We start from the raw sequence: 15,687 nt of genomic DNA on the forward strand, positions 1-15,687 counted from the left end.
TTTCCCCTCTAGCTAGCTAACTAGGCTTCTGCTTTTCCTATCTTTGCAAACAAAAAATCCCACTGTGAAAAAAGAAATGTAAATAGTGCATCTCTGGAATACCTAAGAATGGCATTCCATGCCTAGTAAAACATGTGAGGAGATAGCCTAGAGAGTTCCTTCAGCTTTTGTTCAAAATGGGTCAACTTTTTAGAGTTTGTTCTCCCCAACATCCTTGAGGACTATTTTCAGATCACTGATGGATGGATGGATGGATAGATAGATAGATGACAGATGATAGATAGATAGATAGATAGATAGATAGAAAGTAAAATCATCCACCCAAAACCCACTGCCACAGAGTCAGATCTGACTCATAGTGACCCCTCCTTGGGTTTCCAAGGAAGTATCACTATGGAAGTAGATTGCCCCATCTTCCTTCCAAGGAGTGGCTGGTGAGTTTGAACCGCCAGCCTTCTGGTTAGCAGTCAAGTGCCTTAGGCACTATGCTACCAGAGCTAAATCATCCACCATGAAAGTGATTTCTTAGGAGAGATCTAGCTAGCAGTAATAGCTTCTACATAGCCTTCTTCTTGGAGCACTGGTGAACTGGCCAGAGCCCAGAGCCTGCAGAGGGCAGGATTGTTATATTTGCCTACGGTGGTGTAGGACCCCAGCCAGGGTTTAGAGTGCATTTCCAAAGGGGATTTTGCTCTGGAGGTGAGCTGAGAGAGTGCCTGAGAATCCCAGATGTAGGCACCTTTCCTCTGTTTTATTTATGTAGCTAGAAGCTAGAGCAAGTAGGAAGAATGGATTCTCATTTTGTTAATATGAATGGAAATTTACTGTGGTTTTCTTCTCTTAACCTTTAAGGATCTGTGTTGATAAAATAATATAATAATAAAAGTCATTTTCCTTCACCCTCAAATCATATCTCTCTGATACTCCTGTGCTTTGAAGAGCATATAAATTTATGTAGATGCTTCTCTTTGTATGTGGAATGATGCCAGGAAATAGAAAAATAGTAATGATAATATACTGTACTTTTACCATAAGAAGGAACAAAGAATTAAATTTTCATGCCCTTTAAATATTGGAGAATTGCTCTCCTTTATATTTGAGATTTAATAAAATTCAAGCCAATTGGCCTCAATTCAAGAAACAAATATTTATTGAGAACTTACTCTCTGGGCAACTTGGGGATACAAAGATGAGTAAGACACAGTCCTTGCCCTTGGAACTCATTGTCTATTAGGGAAAACAGATGAATGGCAAGCAGTTATGTAATACAATGCAGTGAACTGTAAAATCAGTAAATGTACAGTTCTATAAGAGCACAAACAAATGGTTAACGTGCTTGCTGCTAATCCAAATGTTGGAGGTTTGAATCAGCCCAGAAGTGCCTTGGAAAAAAGCCTTGGCAATCTACTTCCCAAAAGTCAGCCATTAAAAACCCTATGGAGCACATTTGTACTCTGACACAGATGTAATCACCATAAGTGGAATCAATTTGACAGCAACTGATATAAGAATACAGGCTAGCAATCTATTCCAACTTAGGGATCAAAGTGAGCTAGTGAGAGAAGCCACATTTGAGTTGTGCCTTAAAGGATGTGCAGGTGGGGAGAAAGTGACTGCAGTACTGTGAGCAACAAAGACAGAGTGCAAGGATAGAGGAACGTAATGAACAGTCAGGATCAAGACATAGATTGGGGCATAAATATGAAGGAACACTCCAAGAAGGGGCATGAAGATATAAAGTGTATAGTATGTGCAGGCAACCAAGTTCATTGTGCCCAGAGCATGGAGGGGGTCAAGCAGACTAGAGGCAGGGCTGAGGACAAATACACTCTGAGTTTTGAAGGTTTGGGACATCATGCTAAAGACTTTAGAACTGCTCTAAAGGCAGTGGGGTTAATGATGAGGGGATGAATATTAGAAATGATTTGAGAATAGAACTTGGAAACCAAGAAGAGCTGGGGAGTGACATCAAGGGTGAGGCACTAAAGAGGTCTCCGAGGTTCGCAGGTTGGACAAGTGGGAGAAGATACTGATGTTGTTAAAGGGGAAAGGACAAGGAACAGTCCAGGTGAAGGATGAGAAAGAATTAAAATAATGAGTTAGGTTTTGGGTTTATTAGATTTAAGAAACAGTTCTAGGAGCCAGTGGAAATATGGATATGGATTTCATTAAAAAGTCACAGATTTAATGTTACCTAGACTTGCTTGGTCGACTCGATGGCAGTGAGTTTGGTCTTTTGGTTGGTTAGACTTGCTTGGTGGTACAGAAGGTTAAGAGTTAAGAACTTGGTTTCTGACTGAAAGGTTGGTGGTTCAATTCCACCCAGGGGCACCTTGGAAGAAAGGCTTGGTGATCTACTTTTGAAAAAAGAGCCATTGAAAACCCTATGGAACACAGTTCGACTCTGATACACATGGAGTTGCTATGAGTTGAGATCAGCTGGACCACAACTGGTGTTTTTAGATGTGCTTTGTATTTCACAGCTCTCTGCAAGATGTCAGTGACGGTGACAGAGGCTCATCCACATATTCTACCTTTACTGCATTGAATGCTAGAATAAGACCATGGACTAACACGAATCACATACAAATCTGTGTTTGTGAAAAATGTATAGAATAACACGTGGATCCTTGACTTCTGACAACTTCATTTTATTGTCCCATCAGCTATTTTAGTGGGATTTCTTCCCTCAGAGTTATCTGTATTTTTCTTTTATTTCCTATGACTTTTAAAAGCTGAGAAAGTGCCACACTTCAAAATTCAGAAATAGGTTGCAAATTCCTTTTGTGTTATTTTACTAGAATGTTTTGTTTTCTTTTCATGTGTTCTGTTGTGTATGTGTTTGATACACTCATCCTTCAACTTTTTAAACAAGTGTCTTTTGGGATATTCTAAAACCTCAACATCTAATCAAAGGTTTCTCACAAAAAATAATTTGAAAAAAATTTTAAATTATAAGAAAATTATGTAAAGTCAAATTTCATGTATTGAAAGTCAGCTTTTATTCTACTAGCCCTTATTGTGAAACTCATCTGTTTGAAGGTAATGTGGAATTATTAGCCTAAATCTGGCAGGGATTATAAACATTGTCTGACACCAGGTCTCTCATAATCACTGTAAGGCCAGCCTTACAAAATCACAAGGGCTGATCCATGTACCTTGGCCACAACTTTTGGAAAGGATGCAATTGTTTGGATATGCATGTTTGGGTGCAGATACTGACTTCTTTCTACTAATCAGATAATGCTGAAGACAGAAGCATTTCCTCCCTTCTTTGGCTTGTTTCCTAAATGAATTCAAAGGCCTGTTGAACAGGATTCCCTCTGTTCCTACAAAGTATGACTTGTTCATAAACAAAGAAGCCTGGATAACTTAGCAGTAGCTCTTTAGGATACTGCCAATTATGGAATGAATTCCACAAAAGGTCATTTATTTCACACCTAGGAGGATGGGAGAGGAGGATGTAATTCTCTTTTTCCATATGCTGTAAAGAAAAGTCAGAAGGCAGCATTTCCAGTAGGGCGTAGAGGGGAGAGATTTGTAAGATGGATCTCAGTGAGCATAAAACATTTATTGCTGTGATTTATCCCTGTCTCAGGCTGAGTTCTCTAGAGGAGCAAAACCAGTGAAATAAATAATTAATTAAATAAATACACATATGATAGAGAGAGGGAGAGAAAGAAATTTATTTCAAGGAAATGGCTCACACAGTTGTGGAGGCTGGCAACTCCCATATCCGTGAATCAGGCATCAGGCCAGAGACTTCTCCTTACTCTTGTGGTTACAGGGGCTGACAAACCCAAAATTGACAGGTTAGATGGCAGGCTGCTGGCTCATGGGGCTGTGGGAGCTAGTGAATCCTAAAATCTGCAGGTCAGGTAACAGGGTGCTGGCTCATCTCAAGAACCGGAGGTCAGAGAATGATGAGTCAAATGCAGGATCAAGAGAGGGCAAACTTTTCCAGAGCATCCATATATATAGGATGCAGACTACATCCCCAAGGAAACACCCCTTTCAGCTGACTGGGCTGCTCACATTCGATCACAAAATGGACAATGATTACATAATATCTGGCAAACCTCTGAAAATCGTGGCCTAGCCAAGGTGATACATAACCTTAACCATCACAATTCCTGTTGGGTTCTTGATACTTGTGGTGGACTTTGCCTCCAAAGGCTTACTTTTTTTTCCCCCTATTATTCAAAATAAAAATGGTTTTAATATTCTTTATTATAAAAATCATACTGTCTCACTGAGAATAAATAATACAGAAAAAAGCAGAGAGGAAAAATTATAGCAACACTCTTTGTACAAAAATCCTACTATCAAAGTACACTTCCACGTATTTTCTGTGTCTATACTCACAATTTTATAAACAACAATTAGATCATACCATAACCGGTTTTTGTACTATGCTATTTTATTCAGCAGTCTACCATGAACACCTTACCTTATCAATGAATATCGAGCTGCATCACCATTTTTAATGGCTTTTACTGTGGATTTTTACGAGGATTTATTGTTAAAAATGCTGATATAAACAGTCTTGTACGTATATTTTGTACACTTGTATGATTATTTCTTTTAAATATTTTAATTTTTTAAACTTTTTATTAAATATTGAATAAATACCAAAGAGTGTTTATAACATGTCCTCAAGATATAAGGAATAAATAGAAAATGCTCTTTTTTTTTTTTTGCATCATTGTTTCTTTATTTTCTTTTCTCTTCTTCTTCTCCTTTTTGATGTTTGAAATATGAACTTTTCTTATTTTTTTTGTATTTTTTCCTCTTTGCTTCTTTGGTATTTATGTACTCTATTTCTGTTCTTTTTCTGGTTACTCATAGAAATTTCAACATTCATACTTAATTAAGTCTACAATTAATCAATACCTTTACCTTCTTCTCAGTCAAAACCCTTTGGTAACTTGCATGCTACCTCCAGTATTTTAATTTACCTTGTTTTGTTTTTTCTAACCCCAGCATTTAGACATTATACTGAGAGTGTTGTACCATAGTACTTATTTAGATTTGCCCATACACTCCTCAGAAGGAAGGTTGGGTAATCTACTTCTATAGTGACACCACCTTGGAAACCCAAGGAGGGGTCGCTATGAGTCAGGTACTCGACGGCACATAACAACAACAACAACATACATTTAGTCATTTCTTTGCTTACCTTTTTTTTTGGTACACCTCCTACTTTCTGAGAGTAATTTTTCTCCTTTCTGAAGTATATCCTTTAGAATTTCCTTTAATGAGGGTCTGCTGATGGTACAGTCTTTTGTTCTTATCTGAAAATATTTTTGTCATCCTTTTTTTAAAAAATAGATTTATTGAAGTATAGTTTATATACCATAAATTCATTTGTTTTAAGTGGATAATTAAAAGACTTTTAATAAGTTTACAGAGTTTTGCAGCCGTACCTGCAACCTAATTTTAGAACATTTCCATGACCCCCAAAATATACCTTATGCCCATTTGTAGTCAGTCCCTATTCTTCTTCCAGCCTCTGGCAACCACTAATCTGTTTTCTTTTCTCTTTCAAAAAATATTTTATTTCTAACCTACTTTGTCTATAGATTTGCCTTTCCTGGGCATTTCCTATAAATAGAATCATACATACACTATGTGATCTTTTATGTTTAGATTCTTATTCTTAGCATAATATTTTTGAAGTCCAACCTTGTCATAGCATGTATCAAGACTTAATTCCTTTTTATTGCCAAATGTAGTATAATGCATGACTATACCATATATTGTTTATCCAGCAGATGGACATCTGGGTAGTTTTCACGATTTGTGAATAATGTTTCTTTGAGCATTCATATTTCAGTATTTGTGTGGACATGTGTTTTTATTTTTCTTGAGTAGATAATTTGGAGTGCATTATTGGGTCGTATGGCTAATCTGAGAAGCCACGATGGCATAGTGGTTGAGTGCTCAGCTGTTAACCAAGAGGTCAGCAATTTGAACCACCAGCTGCTCTGTCAGAGAAAGATAAGGCAGTCTGCTTCCATAAAGATTACACTCTTGGAAGCCTTATGGGACAATTCTTCTCTGTCTTGCGGGGTCACTATGAGTCAGAATTGACTCAATAGTAACAGATTTTCTTTTGTTTTTTAATGGTTAATCATTTTTTTTTTTAACATTTTAAGAAACTGCCAAACTGTTTTCCAAAGTGTCCATACCATTTTACAGTTCCCTCTATCAATGTCTGAGAGTTCCAAGTTCCAAGTTTCTCCATTCTCATCAACATTTGTTCTTGTCTGTCTTTTGATTATAGCCATTCTTGTGGGTGTGAAGTAATATCCCATTGTGGTTTTAATTTGTATTCCCTTAATAGGTAATGATGTTGAATATGTTTCCCTGTGGTTTTTTGTTTTGTTTTGGTTTTTTGTCCATTCATATATCTTATTTGGTGAAATGGTTATTCAAATTTTTTGTCTTACACTCACTCTTGAAAGATAGTTTTGCTTGGTATACAATTCTAAATTTATAACTATTTTATCCTAGCATATGGAAGACATTATTCTATTTTCTTCTAGTTTTCATTGCTGCTAATAAAGAATTGCCTACCAGTCCAATTATCATTTCTTTATAGATAATCTTTTTTTCCTTTCTGGCTGCTTTTGCAATGTTCTGTTCATCTTTAGTGTCCCACAGTCTCACTATGACGTGTCTACATAGTGATTTATATTTATTTATCATATTAGGGATACATTGAGTTTTCTGAGCTTGAGGATTCTTGTCTTTCATCAAATCTAGAAAAATTTCTCAATTATTATATTTTAATTTTCCCTCTTTTATCCTTCTGAAACTTTGCTGAGATGTATGGTAAAGCTTATCACTCTAGAACACATGTCTCTTAGCCTCTCTTTCATATCTTTCACTTATTTTTCTCTCTGCTAAAGTCTACATAATGCCTTCAGATCTGTTTTCAAGTTTTATGATTCTCTTTGCCTTTTAGGAGCTCTGGTAGCATAGTGCCTTAAGCACTTGATTGCTAACCAGAAGGCTGGTGGTTCAAACCCACCAGCCACTCCTTGGAAGGAAGATGGGGCAATCTACTTCCGTAGTGATACTGCCTCGGAAACCCAAGGAGGGGTCGCTATGAGTCGGGTCTGACTCGACAGCACATAACAACAACAACAACAAATCTCCTGTTTAACCTATCATTAGGTCTTGTGGTAGGTAGAATAATGTAGTAATAAATATGTCCAGTATCCTAATCCTTGGAGCCTGTATAATTGTATTTACTTACATGACAAAAGAGTCTTTGCAAATATGATTAAGGTTAAGGACTTTGAGCTGAGGAGATTATTCTGGACTATAGAGGTGGATCCAATCTAATCACATGACTTCTTAAAAGTGGAAGAGGGAGGCAAAAGAGTGGGTCCAAGAGATGAGATGGCAGAAAGAGAAATTCAAAGCATGAGGAGGACTTGACCTACTGTTGCTGGCTTTGAAGATGTAGGAAGGAGCAATGAACCAAGGAAACTGACAATGGCCCTTAGCTGACCTCTGGCAAGGAAACAGGCACTTCACTTTTACAACTGCAGGGAACTGAATTCTTCTAATATCCCAAATGAGCAAAGAAATGGACTCCCCTAGAGGGTCCTTTCCTACAGAAAGGAGCCCAGTCTTGCTGACTCCTTGATTTTAGCCTGGTGAGACCTATGTGGGACTTATGACCTATAGAACTTTAAGATAGTAATTTTGTTTTAATCCCTGAGTTTGTGTTAATTTATTACAGCGGCAATAGAAAAGCAATAAAGTTTTTAAGTTCCAGTTATTTTTTATTTTCAGAAATTCTATTTGGTTCTTTTTCAAATATGCTATTAATGTTTATAGTCTTTTCTTTCTTATTCATATTTTCAATCATTTTTTACTCTTTAATACAGTGAAAACATGTTTCATAATATGGATTGGAAAATTCAACTATCTAAGATCTCTGCAGGTCTGGTTCTGCTTTTTGTTGTTTCTCATGGCTTTCGTTTCTTTATGATTTTTATAACTTTTGACTGGGGGTCCATGTCTATTTGAAATTAACTGTTGGAATTATTTGAAACCTGGTTTGAAGGCATATTTTTTTCGGGGAAGATTTGTGTATCCTTCTATCAGGTGCTACCTGGGACTTCCTGGGACCATCTTAAAATAAATTCTTTGAGGTTTTTGGATAACACAGGTGTGGTAGTTAAGGTTGTATGTCAACTTGGCTGGGCCTGGTTGTTTGGGCAGCTGGATATAGTTATTCCCCATGGTGAGATTGGTAATTAACTTAATGGTGGAATCTATTGGAGCAGCTGAGTAGCTGCTTTAGGGATGTGGTCTGCTTCCAGTATATGAGAAGCAACTTTGAGGAAGTTCTCAAGCTTATGGCACACTTGAACCACCCTGCATGTAGCTGAGTCATTGTTCAGTAGTCTGTGATGCTCTGCCTATCTTGGGACTTTCAGTGGACTTGAATCAATGGCCTGCTGTCTGGTTTGGTAATATTGGGACTGTGCCTTTTCATTTGTTGACCTGGGATTTGTCAGCCTCAGCAGCCAGCAGCTGTCTGAGTGAAGAGATGCCTCTAGCTTCAGTGGGTCGGGAGCAAGAGGCAGAGCTGAAGTGCAAGGTTGAGGAGATTTCACCCAGCCCCTAGAGACTGGCATTTTGAACTCAGACTTCTAGCCTCCCAAACTGTAAGAGAATAAACTCCAGTTTGTTAAAGCCATCCTGTTTGTGATATTTCTGTTAGATTGGCACAGAGATAACCAAAACAACAGGTAATATGAATAATTAATGTTAATTAATGTCACAAACCTGGTAAACTAAGAATTCTCATTACTAAGAGATTCTTTTCCTCACCTAGTTCCAAGGTAGATAGAAAATTTACCTGCTCTCCCCTTCTGACAGGTAGGTGGCAACTGTGCTGGAGGTCACAGCTTTATGTAGGAGTTTCTTATTAGACAGTCCACCTTGAGTAGGAGGATTTGCTTCCTGTGTCATTGGGTTACAATTGCACCATACTCTCAGAAATGGAAGTGTCTGATTATTTCTTTAGGATGAATTCTTAGATGTACAATTGCTAAATTAAAGGTATGCCCATTTAAAATTTTGATACGTATTCTAAATTACAAAGACTTATTTTATGTTCAAGAAGATAAAACAGATAAACAAATCACTAATCTCAGGCATTTGTCAATTCTTTTTAGATGTCTCTCTATACCTATGAAAGGAAGTGTGAATGTTGTTGACATCCGGATGAAAGATATAATTTACAAGTGAAACAATAAGCCAAAATATCAAATTATGTGATATTTATAGGAAGTAAAGTAGAAGTTCAGAATATAAAAAATTAAATTTTATCATGGCAACACCTCTTCTTGGGAAGTCTTCAGTGACTTCTTATTGTTCTTAGGACAATGCTCAGAATCCTTAAAGTGGCCCACATGACTCCTTGTCCCCATACTGATCTCTTCTCCTAGCTCACTGGCTCCAACCTTACTGGGCTGAAATTACTTAAATGCACAGAAATTCTACTCACCTCCAGGCCTTACTTCTTATCTGAATGTCCTTTCTTGGTTTCCCACACACTGCAATTTGGCCTGGACAACTTGCTCACCCTTCAGGTCTCAGCTTACATGTGACTTTTAAGAACAACTTTCCCTGATCTTCTAGTGTAAATTGCCTCTGACACACACTCACAAACACAGAAAAGCTAGTCGCCCCAGCATTTCCGGGACAGAGACTAAATCTATGTACCTCAAAACATGTGGTCTACCTGAGAGCAAGAGCAAGAATGAGAGAAAGAGAAAGAATCTACACTCTTAAAGCATCCTTTTCTTTTCCTCCATAGCACTTGCTTACTGTAGGGCCCTGCAACTATCTCCTATTCAGCACCATATCCTAACACTCAGTTCAGTGCCTGGTACATAGTAGAAAAAGTAGACACTTGTTGAATCTTTACTGAATACATGGATTTTAAAAATGGGCTGCATTTGGATATGGAGAGCAGATGGATGTCAATAGATCACCTTGGAGATCATAAAGCAAGTGGGAATATGAAAAAATAAAGCAGAAAAGACCAAATAAATATTAATAATTTACACTTTGATGAAGAAAAATGAATTGAGTGGCCTTCTTTGATCTAAAAATTATCATATAATGGTAGACTATTATGACCAAAGGAGCTCTGGTAGTGTAGTGCCTAAGGCATTTGACTGCTAACCAGAAGGCTGACACTTCAAACCCACCAGCCACTCCTCAGAAGGAAGATGGGGCAATCTACTTCCATAGTGATACTGCCTCGGAAACCCAAGGAGGGGTCACTAAGAGTCGGATCCGACTTGACGGCACATAACAACAACAACAACATTATGACCAAAACCACTTGTCTGTCAGTTTGTCATAGTGTGGTGGCTTACATGTTGCTGTGAGGCTGGAGGCTATACCACTGGTATTCAAATACCAGCAGGGTCACCAAAGTTGGACAGGTTTCAATGGAGCTCTCAGACTAAGACTTGCTCCTATGCAAGTTCAAATTGAAGCTGAAAAAAGTAAAACAAGTCTACAAGAGCCAAAATACAATCTTGATTATATCCACCTGAATTAGTGACCATCTGAAGAACAGATTTGACACATTGAACACCAATGACCAAAGACCAGATGAGTTGTGAGAAGACATCAAGAACATCATAAATGAATAAATCAAAAGGTCATTAAAAAGTTAGAAAAGGAAGAAGAGACCAAAAGGGATATCAGAACAAACTCTGAAACTTGCTCTTGAAGGGAGAGTAGCTAAAGTTGAGGACAGAAGAAATGATTATATAAAAGATAGATTTCAAAGGGTGGCTCCAGAAGACAAAGTAAAGAAATATAATGAAATATGCAAAGACCTAGAGTTAGAAAAGCAAAAATGAAGAACATGCTCGGCATTTCTCAAGCTAAAAGAACTGGAGAAAAAATTCATGCCTTGAGTTACAATACTGAAGGATTTTATGGGCAAAATATTAAATAATGCAGGAAGCATCAACATAAGATGGAAGGAATACACAGAGTCACTGTATCAAAAAAGAATTGTTGATATTCAACCATTCCAGGAGGTAGCACATGATCAAGAACCAATGGTATTGAAGGAAGAAGTCCAATCTGTGCGGAAGGAATTGATGAAAAACAAGGCTCCAGAAATTGACAGAATACCCATTGAAATGTCTCAACAAACAGATGCAGCACTGGAGGTGATCACTTGTTTATGCCAGGAAATTTGGAAGACTGCTACCTGGCCAACTGATTAAAAGAGATCCGTATTTATGCCCATTCCAAAGAAAGGTGAGCCAGCAGAATATGGAAATTATCAAACCATGTCATTACTATCACATGCAAGTAAAATTTTGCTGCAGATAATTAAAAAAAGGTTGCAGCAGTACATTGCCATGGAACTGCCAGAAATTCAAGCCAGATTCAGAAGAGGCATATCATTGCTGATGTTAGATGGATCTTGGCTGAAAGCAAATAATACCAGAAAGATGCTTACCTGTGTGTTATTGACTATGCAAAGGCATTTGACTGTGTAGGTGATAAGAAATTATGGATAACACTGTGAATAATGGGAATTCCAGAACACTTAATTGTGCTCTTGAGGAACCCGTACATAGACCAAGAGCTAGTCATTTGAACAAAATAAGGTGATACTTAAGGCATAGTTTAAAATCCAGAAAAGTGTGCATCAGGGTTGTATCCTTTCACCTTACTTATTCAAGCTGTATATTGAGCAAATAATCCAAGAAACTGTTCTACATGAAGAAGAATGTGGCATCAGGATTGGAGGAAGACTCATTAATGACTTGTGATATGCAGATGACAAAATCTTGCTTGCTGAAAGTGAAGAAGACTTGAAACACTTAGTGATGAAGATCAAAGACCGCAGCCTTCTGTATGGATTACACTTCAACATAAAGAAAAGAAAAATCCTCAAAGCTGGACCAATAAGCAACATCATGATAAATGGAGAAAAGATTGAAGTTGTCAAGGATTTCATTTTACTCAGAGTCACAATCAATGTCCATGGAAATAGCAGTCAAGAAATCAGACCACATACTGCATTGGGCAAATCTGCTGCAAAAGACCTCTTTAAAGTATTAAAGAGCATAGATGTCACTTTGAAGACTAAGATGTGCCTAACCCAAGCCATAGTATTTTCAATTGCTTCATATGAATGTGAAAACCGGACGACGAATAAGAAAGACCACAGAAGAATTGATGTATTTGAATTGTGGCACTGGCAAAGAATACTTACAATACTTTGGATTGTCTGAAGAATTAACAAATGTTTTCTTCATAGAAGTGCAGCCGAATGCTCCTTAGAAGCGGGAATGGCCAGGCTTTGTCTCACGTACATTGGTGATGTTGTCAGTACCTGGAGAAGGGTATCACACTTAGTGAAGTAGAGGGTCAGTGAAAAAGGGGAAGACCTCTAATGAGATGGATTGACACAGTGGTTGCAGTGATAGACTCAAGCATAGCAAGGATTGTGAGGATGGCACAGGGCTGGGCCGTGTTCTGTTCTGTTGCACATGGGTCACTGAGTTGGCACTGACCCGACAGCACCTGACAACACTATGACCAATCCCTAAGGGAGGGAGAATAAAAGATGTGCAGCATGAGGAGGTTAGGTTAGCTATAAGAAAGGACTTCACAATCATACTTCAAAGCAAAGATTTGTGTTATGAAGAATGGTTGTGGATCTGTTTCCCATAAAATAGAGAGCTTTTCATTTCTTGATGGTCTTTGATGTTCTGCTGAGAAGCAGTGGAATGGATCTCTAACTTTTTCATTGTTTTAAATCCAAAACCAAATCCACTGCCATTGAGTCAATTCCAATTCATTGCAACCCTGTAGGTTGATGGTAAATTTCCCATTTTGGGGCTTGGGGGTGGTGACTAGCTTTGATTTAAGCAATTTAGTCAGTTCATTTTAGATTTGGTAATTATTTCTGAGGGTGCTTTACCCTACTATGTTCTGAACAGTTCACTGTTTTTTATCAGGTATCAGAGTAACACTGCTTCTGATGTTCTTGATACAATTACCAACATTCAACCCAAAGAGAGTGGAGGTGGTATAGGAGAGACTCGGGAAGCCATTGTTTATAGGTTATCTGAAGATATGCTGAGCAAATTGCCTCCTGATTATATTCCTCATGAGGTAAGCTGTACCTGTTTTCTCCATGGATCTTTGGATTCCACAGAGCTGAGTAGTCCTGGGAGAGTGTGTTCCATCCTTCCTTCTCTTTGCTCATCCCTTCTTCTTTCTCCATTCTTTTCTACCTTTTGATCTTTTCTTCTTTACCAACTTCCTTTCCCAAACATCTTGTGAGATATGATCTGCATTTTTTTCTTTCTTCATTCCCTTTCTGTTCATTTTCTCTTTCGGTCACCTTTTCTGAACCCTTCTCCCTTGTCTGGATTCCTCTGTCTTAAGACAACCCCCCACACACATACGCACACACTGCCAGATATCTTTAACCTCTAGGCTGGAAACTTCTACTCATATCTTGTACCCAAGCCTGCTCTCTCCATTCTTAAAACTTATCTCGACTTATTGTCTCCTATATTTTTCATTCTGTCAGCCCTCTCAGACAGATAATAGGAAAGCAAGCTGGTTAAACTAATCCGTTCCCCAGTGTAGATGCAACAGTGTTCTACTTCTTGACCCGCCTTGGTGTTTACATATTAATCTAAATCAACTTTTCTCATATTTTTTATCTCAAGACCCCTTTACAAAATAATTGAAGATCCCAAATAGCTTTTATTTTATGTAAGTTTGGGTTTCAAAACCCAAACTCATTGCTATTGAGTTGATATGACTCATAGTGACTCCTCCTTGGGTTTCTGAGGTGACATCTCTAGAAGTAGATGCCCAGTCTTCCTTCCGAGGAGTGGCTGGTGAGTTTGAACTGCAAGCCTTCTGGTTAGCAGTCAAATGCCTTAAGCACTATGCCATTAGAGTTCCCATATTGATATTTACTGTATTAGAAATTTGAACTGAGAAGACATCTGGTAAGATGGCAGAATAGGCATACAAGTTACACAGACCCTCTTCAACAAAGAAAAGAGAGACCAATTGACACAGATACAACAGATAATCCTGGAGCCCAGAGCTTTGAAGGGAAGGATACAGAGGAGGATCGGACACATACTAGTAGAAGAACCTGAATGAAAATAGTGAATAAGGAGACAAACTGAGCTACAGACTGATGGCACAGACAGTTTGAATATTTCCAAGTGGTGTTAGGACCTGAGAATTAACCTAAAAATTGGCCCTGCTTGCCAACTGCTGCATGGAGGACTGTACTGGTGACTGATGACTAAAAAGAGAAACAGCAAAGAAGGAGACAAACTGAGGTGTGGATTTTTGGCTGTCCAGAGGGTGCAGCCATTTTGAGAGTTTATAAGTGGCAGCCATTTTGGATATTTAAAGTGACAGCATTCTTGTTCAGATTCCAGAGACCTAAAAATAGGCCCTACTTGCCAAGGACAGCACAGATATACCGTAGGCTGATGACCAGAGAGGTGCAATATTACCCTCATTACTCTTATATCCCACACCCTCTTTCTGAATGGAGGTGCAGCCACCCCTCACCTCCACCAATCTTCTGGCCAGGCAAGAATTCCATGCCAGTCTGTGTGTTTTTGATAAAGCCTGGGTGCCCTGCCCTGCCCTTGCCTCCAGATTTGTTTTTTGTTTGTTTGTTTGAAAATTATTCTATGTTTTTTCCTTTCTTCCTTTTAATTTTTATTCTTTCTTTTTCCCTTCCCAGGTTCTAGTTTTGGGCTTTTTTTCCTCTTCTCTTTTCCTGCTGCCCATTTTTTTCTTTCTTGTGGTTCTTCCCATCCCTTGTCTTTTTTTTTGCATTTTTCTCCTAAATATTCTCTTACTCTAGCTCTTTTATTCCCCCCTCCCTAAATATTGTAGGGCTTTCCCCTTTTTTCTATTTATATTTCTTTTGTATTTTAGAAGTATTTTTTTAAATATTTAATTTCATTTATTGCCTTTCTTCTTTTTTTTTTCTCTTTCTCTCTTTGGTGATTGTTCCTGTGTATTTATGCAGTGTGAGTTTTTCATCCTCATTTTTACTTTTTTGGTGATTTTTTGGATTGTTGTTTTGTCTAACTGAATGGAAAACAGCAACCATGCCCATGCAACCCAATCATGCCTGTACCTCCTGTAGCCCCACCTGCTGAATGAGAGCTACCACTTGCTTCTGCACCAACTGGCCAATGATACACAACAGCAGATACAAGCCTGACTCACCCTTAACTGCTCTTCACAAACAGCTAATGGAGATCTGTGTACCCACTCTCATTCTCTATCACACCCACCAGGAGAAAGATGGTGAGTGCCTAAGTGCTGCCAACTAGCAAACAGAGGAGAACAGTACCCTGCTTACTCAGATACAGTCAAACAAAACAAAGAAAATGAACTCTTGGGCAAATTGCTCCAATGTACAATCACCAATTAAATATAAATACAACAAAGTCACAATGTCTCAGAGACAACAGACCATCACAGTCCACAGAAAGATGAAAGATAAAGCAATAGAAACAAGGGACCAAGATATGACCCAGAACACATCCCTGAGGAAGAAACAGCATTGGCACTCCCTGATAAGGAATTCAAAAGAATTATATTTAGGTATCT

At 38.2% G+C, this 15,687-nt stretch overlaps 1 protein-coding gene across 1 annotated transcript in view; it reads left to right on the plus strand.

Annotated features, from left to right (window-relative positions):
• Positions 1 to 15,687, plus strand: part of DNAH8 (dynein axonemal heavy chain 8) — a 423,841-nt gene that overhangs the window by 377,729 nt on the left and 30,425 nt on the right. The window contains exon 88 of the mRNA XM_007939462.1: positions 13,035 to 13,191. Coding sequence (XP_007937653.1) covers positions 13,035 to 13,191 — 157 coding nt within the window. The remainder of the gene's footprint in view (positions 1 to 13,034; positions 13,192 to 15,687) is intronic.

The sequence above is a fragment of the Orycteropus afer genome, unplaced genomic scaffold (assembly GCF_000298275.1).
Source record: "Orycteropus afer afer isolate SDZICR_OR568_19922 unplaced genomic scaffold, OryAfe1.0 scaffold00059, whole genome shotgun sequence".
Taxonomy (NCBI): Eukaryota; Metazoa; Chordata; class Mammalia; order Tubulidentata; family Orycteropodidae; genus Orycteropus; species Orycteropus afer.